Source organism: Achroia grisella, unplaced genomic scaffold (genome assembly GCF_030625045.1).
Source record: "Achroia grisella isolate CSIRO2021 unplaced genomic scaffold, CSIRO_AGI_Agris_v1 utg413, whole genome shotgun sequence".
Taxonomy (NCBI): Eukaryota; Metazoa; Arthropoda; class Insecta; order Lepidoptera; family Pyralidae; genus Achroia; species Achroia grisella.
In genome coordinates, this window is record NW_026712846.1 from 2241027 (window position 1) to 2259236 (window position 18210).

At 31.1% G+C, this 18210-nt stretch overlaps 3 protein-coding genes across 4 annotated transcripts in view; 2 read left to right on the top strand and 1 right to left on the bottom strand.

Moving 5' to 3' along the window:
- Window positions 1-18210, bottom strand: part of LOC131844734 (uncharacterized) — a 232927-nt gene that overhangs the window by 29741 nt on the left and 184976 nt on the right. The window lies entirely within an intron of this gene.
- Window positions 1494-2428, top strand: LOC131844732 (uncharacterized). Its single transcript, XM_059193684.1, has 2 exons — window positions 1494-1872; window positions 1953-2428. The coding sequence occupies exons 1-2, from the start codon at window positions 1558-1560 to the stop codon at window positions 2370-2372; spliced, it is 735 nt and encodes a 244-aa protein (XP_059049667.1). The 5' UTR covers window positions 1494-1557; the 3' UTR covers window positions 2373-2428.
- On the top strand, window positions 12018-12995 carry LOC131844731 (uncharacterized). The gene is made up of 2 exons (XM_059193683.1): window positions 12018-12406; window positions 12506-12995. Exons 1-2 carry the CDS (start codon window positions 12074-12076, stop codon window positions 12923-12925), a joined length of 753 nt encoding a protein of 250 aa, XP_059049666.1. The 5' UTR covers window positions 12018-12073; the 3' UTR covers window positions 12926-12995.

Consider the following 18210-nt stretch of genomic DNA (forward strand, 5'->3'; position numbering starts at 1 on the left):
TAGGCCACGACGCAGACAACAAATTTGCATTATAATATGTAAGAAATAGATTGAAACGCAATTTAATAGTGCAGCTGACATATTTATAGAATAAGGATCCGGTAGTTGTCATTATGTTGTTATGTTTGTCCAGTATTTATTAATTATAATTATTTATGGTACAACATTCGCCATCATCATTTAATATAATTTATTACTGGCAGTGCAAAAGGAATTATCATGGTACACAATTCCGGTTTCGTAACCGATTGACCAATGCGTTATTGCAAACGGCTTTCGCCTAAGTTGGTCATTATTAACACAAGTCGCTTGTCCGAAACAGTATCAGAGAAAGCTTGTAGGTAAATGGTTTTATTTATAGATTCAAGTAATATTTATATTTAACGCAGTGTTAGGTTTTCCTACAAATACATAAACATAGTGGGTATTGTTTCAACAAAAACATATATGGAATCATACATACTTAGATATTGCTTACGCTTAATAAATTAGTTGAGTTCTTTTAATCGACTTTTATAATAATAATAATCTCAGGATAATTCACACAGCGCCATCTAGTCCGAAGTTAAGCTAGGTAAAGCTTGTGTTATGGTTACTAGATAACTGATACGAATATATTGATTTTTTTTCGTAAATACATATGTATTACGTACATAGTAAATACCCAGACTGTTACAAACAATCAACTCATAATACAATTGTTTGTGCCGTGCGAGGAATCGAACCCGCGACCATCGGAAGTAAGGCGGTGTGCTAAACCGCTAGACCACCGAGGGCGTCATTTTAGTAATTTTATTTTATTTATTAAGTTTAATAATGTAGGTTTAATCACATTAAAAATCTCTAATTAACCTTTCCGCAGGCATGTTACTCGGTCCATTCGAATAAAATAAAATACAGACATCTACCCGTCGAAATCTACCTACGGCGCGGGGAATGTGACCGTCTCTGCCCTCAGGCATCGATTTTAATAAATTAAAAACAATAGAATACGATGTGATGGTACTTACAACCGAATTACATAATTAATTATCGAAGTATCTCTCTTTAATAAACATATATAGGAAGATAGGGTAAAATTTCTTATTCAAAATAATATACATTTGTAGTTATTCAAAGTACTTACTAAGTCATTAAAGTACCTACTTGTAGATATAGGCATGGTTGAATGTCCTCCTTTCCATCCCTAACCTATTGTACCCAAAATGTAAAGAAATTTTTATACAATAAATTAAATAAATAGATGCAACGACATAGGATGTCATTTTAAAGTTAACTTTATCCGTAACGACATACGAATGAAAATCCATGGTAGCGTGTATGAGTTTTACATCTACACTTTTACATAGCGTCGCGGTGTTGCTGATGAGTGCTATATTTCTCACTCCCACAAACCGTAGCGTACATATTTGCGTTTCGCTCTCTCTGGCACTGGGGTCGCGCAATCTGGAGCGGCAACGTAGGAATGAAACAGCCAGTAAAAGCATGCTACTCTGGGCAAACACACGCATGCTTTTCGTAATAATTTCGATCGCAATATATATTTTTTAATTAAGAATGTCTCGTTGGACAGAACATGATACGATTCAGCTTATAGAATTATACAAAACGTTCCCATATCTTTGGGATACGCGAAACAAATTATACAAATCCATGGTTGCCAGAAATTGTGCTTATGAACAAATATTAAGAAAAATGGACGACCCGGAGCTAACGATAAGCGACATTAAGAAGAAAATAAAGAATTTGAGATCATGTTATTATCAAGAACTTAGAAAAGTTCATAAATATAAATTAGAAGGACGTGCTTATACACCTGTGATGGTTTGGTTTACGAAGTTCCAAGAAGTTATGCAAGCAGTGCATAAAGCAGTAAGTTTTATTCATTATCATCAGTAAAAGTCTAATTTAATATACGTACCTGCATAATATTTATTTATATTTTGTTTCAGTATTACGAGGAAGAATCTGGATCTGAGAGCGAAGGCGTCAGTCTAGAGTATAATTTAGATGAGGATAAAGACGAATATGTAGTATCAATCAAGCAAGAGTTTATAGATGAAATTAAAAAAGAAGAAGAGACCTGCGCTCCTACGGATTACGAATACAATAAGACGCCAGTAAAACTGTACAAAACTAGTCTAAAACGAAAGGAACGAACAGATGTCCCTGTTGTGTCTGTGCCTCAAGTAAAAGTAAAAAAACCTGACGAATTTCAATTGTTTGCGGACAAAATGGCGGAGCAACTGCGGAATATGCCGTTAGATAAAGCTTTGGAATTGCAAATCGAAGTTCAAACCCTCGTCGCGAAAGAGCGACTTGATTTTTGTAAAGATGAAGATGAAAGTAATATGGATATGGAACAAAATTAATAATATGCTATAAAATGTAAATGGAAAATGTTTTTATTTTTTATTATATTCTGATTTTAAGAACATCTATTTATTAGTATCTTAATTAAAATGTCTTTAACAGAATTTGTCTTCAGTATTATCTCACACTTTATAAATTACAATTATAATTTGTAGCCAAATTTGAATAAAATTATATAAGTTTTTGGATACTCTGTCAAGTCAGATCGTTGGCCGATATACAAATATTAAAGCTCTTAAATTACTTAATTCCTTTCATTATTTTACAATAGTTTTTTTTTATAATTAGGTAATAAATATGTTATGTTTGAGATATTCATATGGTGATGCGTATCCAATATTGTCATGAATATTCTGTTTGTCATGAATCTATAATTGAGTGCGGTTTAGGATTACTGAAATAGTAATTTTTATTTTACATGCTGTTTGTTACCTGCAACTTAGTCTATATTTTTAAGTAATAGAGTTAATAATAATTTTGTAAGTAAGTATAATCTATCGTTTCCTCAAATTTTATTAGATTTTGTTCATTTGTTTAAATTTAAATGTATCTATCAATTTAACAAATTGATAGACACATTTCCATCTATATTGTTGTTTGTCTATAGTATGATTACGGGTAAAATCTCTACTTTATTGGCTCATTTTTATCTTATATCTCTTACTTAACATACGCGACGTTGGTCTTATGGTACTTCTAGGTGTTCGAACCTTAATTGAGGCTGTCAGTATTATGATTCCAGTTTGAATTAGGCAGTTAATGCTGACAGAGAGTGCCCGGTGCATATCTTACCAAGTATCTATTATGATCTGTACCAGGTGGCCAGAAAAGATACAATGGTATGACAAAAGGAAGGACAGTCTGTGTAGATAGATGTCAAGTTCACGGTATTGGCGTATTGGGGACGCATTGTGATCACGCGTATTAGTCATGATTGGTTATGAAAGGCCGGCCCGTATGTTTATGTAAGTGGCTAAGGTCGGCCTATGGTGGTTACCAGTTACATGTTAATATTTAGTTATGAGTGTATATCTATTATTTACTATCTTCACGCTACGTCCATAGAGTAGCCAGAGAGGCATAGTTCATAGACAAATTCATGTTGAGTTGTAATCAGTTAAAAAAAAGATAGAGTTGTCCTGTTACGTTTTTTTATTCCATAGTAATTATATTTTAATTTACATAGGCTCATGAGATCTACTTTACGTCTTATTCTTTTAGCTATCTTTTTGCTGACAAAAATTCAGTATTTAGATTTTTTTAAAGTATTGATAGTAGATAGTGTAATAGAAATGTATTTACCACTAAAGTATCTGATTAACGAAGATTATTATTTATAACACATATATTTTACTATACTATACGATATAGTAAGATATCGTTTCCAAAAATTTGTAAATAGCGTCATCCTCGCTTTATCTTCGAATTATAAATATCCTATTTGCAGTCAAATATATTTAGTAGTTAAGCCGTGATGCGAAACTAACAAACTGACAAAAAACTCGCATTCAGATGTTAATATTAACATGAGAATACCGTAGAAAATTTTATTAGCGTTGTAAGACAATTAGTAAGAATTTGCGTTGGACTTAAAATTTTATGACAAGAAAATATTGAAGTAAATGAACAGACATGTGAGAATACAATAAACTGTAAAATACTAAATAAACATATTATATTTTCCTTGTGTAAAATAGACTTATTAAAATAAATACTTCTTCATAATTATGATTAGGTCTGCTAATGTGGTGTGCCTTGGCTCCGTCTGTGAATTTTTACAAAGTTGGTAGAGGCTGGGCTAGCTGTTTGTAGTCAGGCTTTTATTTTACGTGAAGCTTACAGAATACAGTTGAGAAAACTGCATATGAATAGGTTAAGCCGTTTCTGAGACTATCGCGTACAAATAATGGACAGGTAAAAAATCTGACAGTAACTGTTTTAGTTTCTATTATTTTGATAAAATCTCCTAATATTTCTCTCAAATAGCTTCTTCAGACAGTACAGACAGCGGGCAAATACATATTTATTATATATAGAACCACAGTAAAATTAAAAATGTAAAAGTATATCATAGCAGATCTGCAAACAATTCTCAATGAGGTATAATATTAATCCCTTACAGTGTCATAGGCTTTACTCAATAATAACACAGAGTAATACGAACATGAAACAACTTAATACAGCTATTTAAGAAATACATACTCATCTGGAAGACTATGAAGGATTGACGCACGGTTTAGTCAATGGTTAGTGACTAACACAACTATTAATAAGATACTTAGTAATATTACAGAGGATTGTCTTATGAATACCCATGAAACTAATTAAGTATATTATAGTAATAATAATATCCCTGGACAATTCACACACAGACACAGCGCCATCTAGCGACAAGCTAAGTAGAGCTTGCGTTATGGGTTAGACAACTGATGTAGACAAAGATACTTTTTTTGATGGGTCGTCAACTTGATAGCGATTTTAATTGCATTTTTTAAAATCTAGATGTGTATTTATCTAACAAGTAATTATTTCAACAGAGCCGAAATAAATCCCCATGCATGACACTGTATGTATACCCAGGGAAACCCGTAAAATATCACAAAAACAAGTATAATATCTTTTTCGCGTGACTACATCAATCGCGTCAAGTCATTTAAACACGATAAATCATAATATAACCTCACTGTGTAATGTCCTGCAGTTCAAGGCGAGTTTTTATGCCTATATTCTGATGGATATGACAGTGGTAGTAATTTATATGCATATACCACATGCCATATGCATATATCTAATATATTCATATAGAATACGAATCATATCTCGCAGTTTTCTCGTAAAAATGAGAATTAAGATTAAAATACTTCAATGAAAATAAAAAAATGCCATTCCCAATTTAACTCTATTTATTTATGCATGTTTTCGATCACTCCCGGTCAGATAGTATCTACTTGTAAAAATTTGATCGGATTCTGAACATCAGAATAATAGATATGGTCTAGCGGTTTTTAGCATAGTGCTTTACTGTATGATTGTTTGTATGCGTCTGGACATTATCTATGTAGGTATATCATGTATGTATGTACAAAAGAAATATTTATATCAGTTGTCTAGTACCTATAACAGAAACTCTGCTTACCTTAGGACTAGATGGCGTTGTGTGAATTGTCCAGGGATACTATGATTATGATATCTAAATGAAAGCATAGACTTATATGAGTAGTCATTCACATTCACAATAACTATAATCATTCAATACATTTCTGTACAAGTTCCAAGCAGATATGAATAAACAATAATGACAAAGACGCTTATTATATACGTTTCAAATATATGAAGTACCAATAGACGGAAGAGACGTGCAGAAACTGCAAAATCTTTGTTATGTATACTTAATTGTTATTTTATTGAAATGTTTTGTTTTTGCATTACATATGTCGTAGTACTACTACGATATGAACCTCTACAGTAATTTATTTATAAGATCTGTTATAATTTAAAATTCCTATCTGTAAAAATATATATTATACACAATAAAGTATAAGATCAAATAAGTATGAGATCAATAGAGACCCTAATCGTCAAAATCGATTAATAGAGGTTCATTAGTACTGATAATTATAACTAAAGTTTTGAAAACCTACACCATTTTGAAATCGTTTAAACGACCAACATGTTCATACTAAAGTATACACTTACAAGGTAAATAATGAGAAAATATAATATTTTTACTGCACTCGTACTTACACTCAACTGGACCTGTCTTAGGTAATATAAACGTTATTATGATGGTAATAAGAATTATAATAATAATCGTCTAAGGCTTCGCTTTCCAAATTTTATTAAAATGACATAATATTTTTGCCATATATTATAATACTAACATCAATTATAATAAGGTTTATATTACTTATGCAAGTAATTGAATATTTTGGTATATGGCTGTCAATTCTTTTTTATTAGTATACGTATAAATAAAAAAACTATAGTTCAATAATATTAATGGATTTTCTTTTAAAGTATTACTCTTTTCGCTAATTAATTATTATGTTACGAAGACACACGATGACTAAAAATTATTTTATTGAATATTTCATGTATATAACATGAAAACATGAAATATTCAATAAAATATTTTTTTTTTAATTGTGATTCGATGGATTCAATTTATAATTCAAAATATCGATTATATTTTAGGGTTATAGGATTATGAATCGGTTCTTCAAATACGGTGCAGTTTGGAGAGAATATTGCATAACTTATACACATGTAAATATAACTGTCCTTTTTGGAGCCCATTCAATATTGATCTTTACAACTTTACTGCTAAGGTTTAAACTGTATTTATTGTACATAAATCAGTGAGTCATGTACTTGAATACAATCTGTATTATCATTCGACTATGTAACGCAAAATATGTATTTTCGTCATTTGAAGTTGTTGTAAATTACACAATAATTGAAAATACATACTTTGTTATTATTATATATTAGTTCATAATGACCAAAAAAGGTCATGATTTTTGATAATTTTGTATTATTTTATTTATACTATTATATATTTATTTTATTATACTTTTAGCCCATTCATTTAGCCATTGCATTTTATGCACTATTAATAATTAATAGTGCATAAAATAAATGGGCTGAAAGTAATCAGTGATGATGATTTTTGTATGATAAATATAATCTAAAAATATATTACAAAACTTATACTCTCTTAAAATAATTACTGGCAAAACCCCTTTAATAAATATAATATGGAGATTAAACCTTATTTTATTTTAATTTATAAAGAAACATACTTAAGAATCATAATGTATATATTGATATATTAATTACGAAGTTTTTAATATTTATAGAAAAGAACAATTTATTTCAATGGTAATAGTTCAAAATTTCAGTCAGAATATGTTTTCATACAAATTTCGTATTGCTCCAGAAATTGTATAACATATATAATTAATGTTATACATATTTCCTCTCATTAATTATTCACTGATATACAGCAGTAAATAATATGACTTATTTCAAATAACCATCAATAAATACCCATCTGTCTGCCTGGTAGAGAACCTTTCGCGTTTCTTATAAACCTACTATTAATACTATATAATATGGAATATCTATTTTTTATATACATGTAATTTATAAAATGAATCGTACTTTTTTTATTGTCGTGACGCCCCTGGAATCCTCGTGCACTTCCGGCGCATATGTCGTGCGCAGGCGCCGCTCTCGCCAGACACGCGGTGAATCGAGGGCGCTGCGTGGTTACAATCTATCTTACTCACTACAATATGGTAGTAAGTGACTCACATAAAGCAGTCTAGTAGTAGTAGTATCTACTGGCTGAAGGGGTGGTGTATCGGCGCTACCATGGCAGATTGCCGTCGTCAGTGCCGCCGTGAGCATAGAGTCAATTTATATTAAAATATTATTATTATTATTATTTCACAAATATGTTAGTCTATAAAGTATTTATAATATAGGCCATTAGTAGCCTGAATTAAATAAATAATAATATATAAAGTTAACTAATAATTTACTAAATCAGATGATTAATATTTTTGTAAGCTAAGAATTTTGAAAAACTTAATATTGCATACTTAGTGTGTCCAAGTGTTATTCAATGACAGCATTAAACTTGTTTAAATAAACTGATATGTAAAAAAATATAGGTATAATATGCATATTAAATTTTAAACAATAAAACTAGTAAGTCCATTGAAATATTAATGTTATTGCTATATTGTAGATTTCTTTGAACGCCCAATCAAAGAAAATTATTTTATGTTTTCAATAACAGATATTAATATTATAAAGAATTTGTATTATTGATCAAACAGTAGTAGTCAAACTCCATCACATAGGAAAAATCAAAATTTATTTAATTGTAGCGAAGATATAACGCAACATAAACATAAAAAGCAGTTGTATGAGAACAGTATTATGGAAATAATTAAAAACACACCGCACAATGTCATTTCTGGAGAACCAGACAGTTGAGCAGTCTGTACGTCAAGTTGATATCTTAAAATAGTCCGGAACAAGTTTAAACCCCTAACTAAAGACTACAATAACCGTTTTTGCTACATAACGGTTTTTATACAAACACCAAGAATACTTCCTGTTGCCAACCAAAGTATAAATAAATGTTTTTACTCACTAGCGGCACTGTTGCTAACCATAATATGGATAAAATTTTATTGGCGGCTCTTTAGACTCTGCTCTACAAATGGGAGAAACTTTATTATCTACTTTCTATGCATCTAGCTTTTATTATGTTTAGGATTAGAACTCAACTGGCAAAAAAATCTTTTAAGGTGTTATTGCCAGTTGAGTTGAATTTTAATCTTTAAGGTTTATTTTTAAAATTCCTAAATCTAAAGATGATACAAAATTTTCACGTGTGTGTAAGTACTCTAATTTGATTCGATGTACCAGTTATATTAGCAAACTGCTTCGTATACGTAGTAGTTATTAATTCAGTAGTTGTAATGTTGGTTAAATTCAAGTATTCGTTTTATTCTTTGAACTGTTTTTCATAGACAAGTGCGAGAATTTATAAAATTCACATATTTTTTGGAATAACAACGTTTGACGTCGGCTTGTTTGCTGTTCCAATAATAATAAAGAAAATATATTTAGTTTGAGTCGAATTTCCCAATAAATAACATATGTAATATGAAGCCAAATATTTCCTAGAATAATCACGGTAGCAGATGAGTCACCCTGGTCGATATTACACCATTATCGAGCAATTCATGAAGTGTAACTTACTAAAAATATATACTTCATTAATAATTTTCGTAGGTAAGGTATACTACGAGAGTCACTAATCACATTATGAGTAAGTAGTTATTTTTGTATATTGAAAACGTTTCCCGGAATAATGCCTTTATTAGAGTTTTGCCACTTTTGTAATGTAGGGCACTTATGTATCCACTACATGCATTAAAAATATGTATGTGGCTGATTCTATTATTCTCTAAATGCTAATATTTTTTATGGATTATTAGGAAATGGACTATCCAACTGTGTGCTATTGTGCAACAACAAATGTGCTATGCTTACCATACGGTAAGTGTATACACACTGCCGGGGCATCAGTGGAGGATGGTAGAATGAGTATGAAGTCAGACCAATTATGATGATTTCATTAGGAATTAACGTGGGGGACTACATGTGAGGTCAACCTGACGTGGTACACAATAATGGGGCCAATAGTACCCATTAGGAGAGAAAGGGATGTTTAGTAATGAGAACTAGTGGCCAGATAGCCAGCAATGTACCATGGCATAGGCCTCCACGCGGTTCTTCCTGCAATCCATCATGTTATAATCCTTGTAAATTTGTCAATATGAGCTGACTGGCCTGACCTCATTCTCATCTTATCATCCTCCACTGGAGCCCTGCCGGGGTATACTGTTGGCGAACTATTCCATTAACTTCCATTAAAAAAAATTTAACCCATTTTTAATAATTCCGTGCTGTCCCGTCGTTACTTTACAAAAAATGAAATGCGAATGCGTCTGTTTGTCGGTCTCTTATCTTTTCACGACTAAGTAGCTAAAAAAATCTAAACTTGCTGCTTTTTTACCGTGATGTCGGGTAACTACAGGAGGGCAAAAAGTATCAATCAGTAGCCTTTTCTATATTTCCAAGACTTGCATAAGCAATCTTAAGTAACGTCAACGCAACTAACCTTCGTTCGTTAGAGATAGGTCACGCGCTGATTATCAGAATAGAACTTGCATTGAAAGAAGTGTACTTTTAGTAATATTAAAGTAACCCATTACCTTTGACTTTTGAACCGACTTTAAAAAATGGATGAGGGTTTCGTTTAATTCCACTGTTGTGGTTATTCTAAGAACTTTATCGACATGAACCGATTTTGATAATTTTCATTCTACTTTAGCTACATTGATAATGTTCTCGTTTTTCATCTTCAAGAATGTCCCCAATTATGTAAATGGTACTTGTTTTTGGTTTTCTATCTATTGGGTTCTCCGACAAAAACAATGATATAAAATCTTTTAAATATTTGTTTGGACTGCATTTTTGAAAAGAAAATAATCATTGAAAAAGGAAGGAGAAATACGATTTCGCCCGCCCAAGAATAACGTCATCCACACTCCGAAGTCCGAACACTCCAATGAAATCAATGGTTTAAAATTTACTTTTAAGAAATCACCTTTACTCTAGCTTGCGATGTGTAGTAGACTATTTAGTGGCCACGAACTCTATAGTGTATATTGTAATAAAAACAATTATATTGTATTAATTAAATCAATAAATTTCTTGTTTTAAAATAGTTAAAATACGGAGCGTCCATTTTACATAATTCTTATTTTCAATTGCTTGTTTCTTCTAAATTTGAAATTTAAGTGTTTACAGGTTTTTATTGGTGGCCAGTATTATCAAGCGTCCTTTGTTCCAGTAAGCAAGCCTGTTTGTATTAAGAAAGTATTCGGAATACGGAACAACTATCAACAAGATTAGAGAAGTATCTACATATATAGCTGATTCAGTTATTCAGTACATACTAATTTTTTTTATTGATTATAATTAATGGTACACCCGCCTGCCCTGCGCTCCACATCCCGTATACACTGCTGGGGCATTTCTGGAGAATGATAGGATATCGTCAGGTCAGCTAGCTAATCGTGACGAATACACCAGATATTAATGTGGGGTGACTGGAGGTCAACATGATCTTATTTGCTTCTTTTGAATGATAACTAGTAAAGAATATATCGAGGGACAAAATATATAAATTAAGGGTATTGAAACCACTCAACAGTTTCCAGTCATTTCATTATGCATTGTAACGGCTAGTTATAGACTACAGTTTAATTAATTAATTGTTTAATTACAATTAAAGTATGTTTAATTTTACGTTTATTTGTTCTATGTATAAAAAAATATTTTATAATATAGGCTTTTGTAACAATTATAATATACATAATCATATATTATATAAATAAGTCTTTTTCTACAGCATTTGTCATTTTCTTTAGACATATTATCTGGTTTATTTAATTCAGATGGTCCAAGATTTAATACATAAAAAATATGTTTAATCCGTCAACATAAACTCAATTTAAGATATTCGCATATTTAGTAGAATAGTGAATGTTATATAAAAATATTATAGAAGATATAGAGAGGTAGAAAGGAAACAAAAATTATAACAATATATTTTTTGACATTTATTTTTAATGAATGTACCTATGTAGGTAAATTTACAAATCACACATTTTATGATTTCCTTTCTATTATATTTAATTAAAATATATTTGAAACCACCTAACAAATTCAATATATAGTCATAATAATATGGCGTCTAGTAAAACTTCTACAAGAAGGGTAATGTTCTATTATTTTAATAAAATTTGTACCGTACGAACATAGCCATAAAGAGTATTTTTGCCTGTCTATTAGTTTGCCTTTACGTCCTATGGCTATACAGTGCATCATACATCTGCCGAATGACGCGACGTTGTCGCTGTGTTTTACGCTTTCTCCCTCACACAAAGGAACAAATCATTGCATTTCGCTCACACCATATCCAGTGCGGGGGGCGCTCTCTTCCACAGAGTGGCAACGTTGAGTCGTCAGACACCCAGTAAAAGCATGCTATTCTGAACAAATAGACGCATGCTTTTGTATTTTTTACGGCTATATTAAATTATAAATAATGTCTCGGTGGTGTCGTTGGTCAGAATTGGACACAACCAAACTAGTAGAGCTATACAAATCCAACTCTTTATTATGGGATGCAAGGCATAAATTTTACAGAAGCACATCAGAAAGAAACCGTGCGTATGAAAAGATATTAGAAGTATTACAGAACCCGAATATATCTGTATCAGACATAAAGATTAAAATAAAGAATATGCGGTCGACATACCATACTGAGCATAGAAAAATGCATAATTTTAAAATTGAAGGGCATGATTATATCCCGAGCCAAAGCACGAAGATTTGGTTTACGAAACTCAAAGAAATTATGGAGCAAGTCCAGAAGAACGTAAGCAATTGATATAAATAGTATATTATTTACTTATTATTAAATTTCATATAGTAACTAGGTAATTAGATGTTTAACATAATATTCTTTTTGTTACAGGAAGAGGAAGGAGTAGAAATTGGATCTGACAGCGACGACAACCAAGAGACTGTTATAGATTGCATTGACGAGAATGAAGCTGATGATGGTGATGCATATGTAGTTTCTATTAGACAAGAATACCTAGATGAATTAGAAAATAGGAACCAGAAAGCGATGGCAGATAATTCTGAAGAGTTTAGCCAACCGCAAAAGAAGTTTGCAAGTACGAGAACATATTCGAAACCAGTACAAGAATGTAATAGAGGAATGAAATTCGATGAATTCCAATTGTTTGCAAACAATATGGCGGAGCAACTTCGTACATTACCATTAGCCAAAGCTCTAGAGTTACAAGTAGAACTCCAAACCCTTATCGCAAAGGAACGTATATATTTGTACAAAAAGAACAAAGAAAATAATACGGAACGAATTGAATAATTTTAGACTCCTTCAGTACTTAAATGTTGGATTAGTTATAATTTAAGTAATAAAGTTATTTCTTTTATTTTATGTGGTTTTATTTCGCAAATACTGATTATATTTATTATTAAAGCTTACAAAAATATAAATTTGTAATAAATAACGCTATTGTAAAATAACAGATGTATTAATAACTAAAACTAAATTCAGTTATTTTTTAATGTAACAAACTACCTACATTCTGTAATTTTTTTATTAAATATAAATAAACTAAGTGCGTAGGTATACATAGTCTAGACATCGTATAATTATTTAAATTTCAGTCTTTGTGTAGATATTTATACTCATATGATAAAGAGGAAAGTATTTTAATTACACAAAATTATTTGATTGTAATTTATAAACTTAAAAAATTTGCTATATTATCAGTGATCAAGATGGCTCCATTCCATGTTATGAAATGTTTTCGTTTTACGCTGGGGTCGGCTACACCAGTTTTAATAAGCAACAGGATTAAATTATTGTAACATTTTTTTTTACAGAAAATAGGAATGTTATTGTTACACTTCCCTACAACTTCCCCAAATGTAACTGATTTCTCAAAGATGTGGGAACTTTAGCTGCGCAATGAACGTATGTATTCAACGTCGATTGTGTATATATATTTAACTCTATTTCACTTATACGCCAAACAGCTTGCTTTTTAATCAGTGTTTCTGTTTGAAATATATGTAGATAGAGGAACATAGAAGTGAACTTATAAACGGGAGTGATACCTCAGTCCTCCGTAATGACTATATATTTATTATTAATTTAAAGTAATATATGTCGCTTTCTGTGTGGCGACATCCTTTTGGCCTGTCTTATATTATGATCCTGTATCTGTATACTTAATTTTATTTATTTATTTTTTAATGGAATATATGAGTATGTCATGGGCTTTAAATGTATTGTTCATGTATATAGAAGATGACTGCCGCTAACCATCCGATGGGCCCGTGATACAAAATTAAACCATCTATGTCTTTTGCTAGCAAATCCTCAGTCTATAGTGTCACCCTGAACATAATAGTCATGCTCAGTAATATATACAACAATTATCAGCTCATGAAATAATCGTCTTTATTACATTGGTATTTAAAGGCTATATCAATTAAATTTTTATTGAAGGGCCAAGTTGTACCTAACATAAAGATGCATGTCAAGTTCGTTGTATTGGGGGCGCATTGCGTGCACGTGTATTAGGTAAGTACATACTTATGACTCATGACCATACTGGTTATGAAAGGCCTACCAAAAACTATACAATTTGATTCATAGTCCGCATGTTTATGTAAATTTTGAGGCCATTACATAGTAGCTGGATTTAGTTATACTATTTTGTATTGCATGCAAATAATATTTAAATTACGGTAGTTACACAATTTTTGCTATTATGGCGTTAAGTAATTTTTAAATGTTATTAGATATGGCAATAGAAAAATTAAGTATAGCATCAAAAATGACGTAGTATTTTTACTAGATTCCAATACATACCTACCAATAATAGTAAATGAGGGGTTTGTTAATAATAATACCCTCCATGTTATCAATGTCACCAGTTTAACATGCAGGCGGTCCTCCTGGAATCCATTGTTTTTAATTCCTGTTGATTTTGGTACAATGAATTAACGGCCTTCATGCTCATCTTATCATCTTTCACTGGTGCCATGCCCGCCGGCATATACCGTTAGTGCAGACGAATACACTGTACTATTATCATCAATTACAAAAAAATGTATCTACTAAATATTTCCTCTCTAGTAACTACACAAAGCAAAATTGAATTAGGCATAGGTACTTGATAACATTCCGTAGTCTTAGGTGACTATTTTCGAAACTGTATTCATTTTGCCCAATGTATTACAATAATAATCCTAGACAATTGACACAGCGCCACTAATCCAAAGCTAAGCAGAGTTTCTGTTACTATTTGCATAGCAAGCAATTATGTATTTATAACAATAACCTTGGACAATGCACACATCATCTAACCCCAAGATAGTGCTTGTATTCTGGGTACTACACAACTGATATAAATACTTAGATATTCTTTTATAAATTCATGTATATAGAAACACCCACACCAATACAAACTATCATACTCCTGAATATAGGTGTGCAGCGTGCGATGAATCGAACCCACGACCATCGATATCAGTGTGTTAAACCGCTAGACCAGCGATACCGCGAGGCCGTCAATCAATCGATACCATGTAACTCGTATTAGAGGTCGTTAAACATATTAATTATTTATTTAAACATATAATAGTATATTCCATCTTCATTGCTAGCCTTCCTTGAGAGTGCATTTATCGCCTATGTTTTGTGAGGAAGGAACAGCGAGCTAGTGAGTACGTCCAATCGTGTCAAGGCAAATCATCAGTAGTGCATCAATACTGTAGATTGTTAAAATAATCGACATCATCGACATTCTTTAATAGAATATAGTTAATTCACTGGTGTACTGTTCTCACTTATAAGATACCCAACATGATTGTAAGTGCAATTCTAACAATGCAATGCAATGCAATTCTAAGTGACTATGAAAAGTTTAATGCACCAACTGTTTTTGATGATAAAAGATATAACTGTTAAGAATAAACTAAATTCAGAAAAACAGCAATCGTAATGAATGATAATTTTAATCCCGGTAGTATAACAACAAATGCCTTTGATTTTTTATACAATCTTCAAAGATAAAGTATAAATATCCATGAGATTAGTATTAAGCAAGTATATAAAATATACAATATCTAATCATTTATGTTATATCTTTATTTTATACATACTAGCTGATTGTCACCAGCTTACAAAATTTTCGTCTTTAATATTTTATCAATAACAATATTCTGAAAACATTGATGAAAAAATTTGAGCTTCCAATGACAGAACATTTTGTTAGTGTAGTTGTTAGGTAGAGGTCTAACAACTTGTCGCCACTATGAGTGTATTTGATTGTAACTAATATAATAGGAATAGAACTTTTCCTAACAAATGGGACATTGATGCTGTAATAAACATATTTATTATTGTTATTTTAGCCTTGCTCTAGGACTACATATTTTTTTATAAACCTAGTCTATCTAGTCCCACGGTTAGCAGAGCTTGTATTATGGATATTAGACGACTGATATAAATACGTAGATATATTTTATTTTGTAAACTCATACATAAAATACATAGAAAATACCCAGACCAATGCAAAAAATCATACTCGTGAATACAAAGTTTATACCGTGCGAGTAATCAAACCCGCAACTATCGGAAGTAAAGTGATGTTCTAAACCGCTAAAAAACCGAGGCCTTGGAAATAATAATTCAAATAATTCTTATTTCTAAGGCCTCTAAGTGTTCTTCTATTAAATAAATATATGTCTGTTATATTATTATTATTATATCAATAGTTTTATTACGTACTTATTATTTACTTAAAAATTTGTGGGCGTGTACACTATTACCACTTTGACCACTGTCTAAAGGCCATCACGGCGCTGATAATACAGATAGCGTTATAATCTTGGACACCCAATACGATAGGTGTTATTGTCAGTTTCGCGTCAGTCATTACTTAATTTGTGGAAACATAATAATACCCAGATTTAGTCGTACTGGGTATCCAAATTTGGTAATCCAAAGAAGCAACGACAAGACTTACTTATTTCTGATGGTCGCAGGTTCGACTTCTTGCACGATGCGACCACTTATATTCATAACTATGAGTGTTTAATAATTAAATATATAGGCCTGGACAATTAACACAGCGCCTAGTCCCACGGTTACCAGAGCTTGTGTTATGTGTACTAGACAACTGACATAAATACTAAGATATATTCTTTGTGTTTGTACTAATTTATACATATAATTACAACAAAAATATTTAAGTATTCCTATCCATTGCCTAGTACCAGTAGTAACTATCAGACTAGATTACTCTGTGTAAATTTTCCAGGGTTATCATTCTTATTGTACAAACTATGCAGTGGCGTGTTCAATTTGGTATGAAAAGATCAAAATGTATTTTCAGATTTCGTGACGAAATTTGTTTAGTTTCGTGTGTATGATTATATTCTATGTCTATACCTGTGTAACTAGATAATAGACATGCGAATTATCGTCCCTTTTTCATGTTATTTTTGAAGGTACTCGTAACTTTCTTATCTAAGTAATCAATTTGATTATACTGATGTGATTCTAAACTTGCTCCTCAACTCAAGTACCCTAATGGTCCTAGAGATCTGACACCGACAAAGCATATATAGTCTGTAGGACTGACAAAGTGCTTCTGAATGTATCATAAAAGCTCTCACATAGCGACTGTAGAATACAGGTGTAATATGTTTCCTTTCATTATGCTTCTTGTACTTCAGTTCTATTCTGCTTTATTTTAGTCTAAACAATGTGATGGTAATGGTCGATCGATTATTATGTCAACCATCAATTTTACATATAATTTATGATGATAAATAACTGACAGCGAAAGATATCGTCTGATGAACACCTTTATACAATATCGCACTTTATCTCAGATTATGGTTTATAATAGTACATAATGGATGTACTTCATATATATGTTGACATCTATGACGCAGATCGTCATATTTTATCGTTAAGTAGGTATGGTATAGAGCAATATTGACAGATTCTCTCAGGTACAAAGTAGATATACGTGATTGAGTTTGGAAATAAATTCAGGTTGAACTTTGAACTGAGAATTCCAACTGAATGTGCCAGCTAATCTAAATAATTCTAGAAGAAGAATAATTTAATTTAAACAAAATTAACAATATTTGTATATTAACAATGTTTCATAAATTGTTAACTTTTGTGAGGCAAAAAACATTTTTTACTGATTTCTTCTATTGTACCCATACAGTAAAATATCATTATTTGGAAATAAATTCGGGTTGAACTTTAAATTGAGAGTTTCAACTGAATGTGTTAAATGTTAATCAACATAATTTTAGTATTTAATTCAAACAAAATTAACAATAGTTGTATATGTTTAATAATTTGATACATAAGATAAAAATATTTTTTGTTACTGTATAACCGATACAGTAAAAAAATCATTATCTTCCGTGCTAGTTGAATAACTGTGTTATGTCAAGGGAATGTCTAATATTATTATTAATGTATTAGATTCAGTTACTAGTTACGCTCGTGACTTTATCTACGGGGTATTAGTGAAAACAATAGACTGCAAGTTATCACTAAATAAACACCGAATATTAAGGTAAGGTTGCATTACTGAAAACCGTATA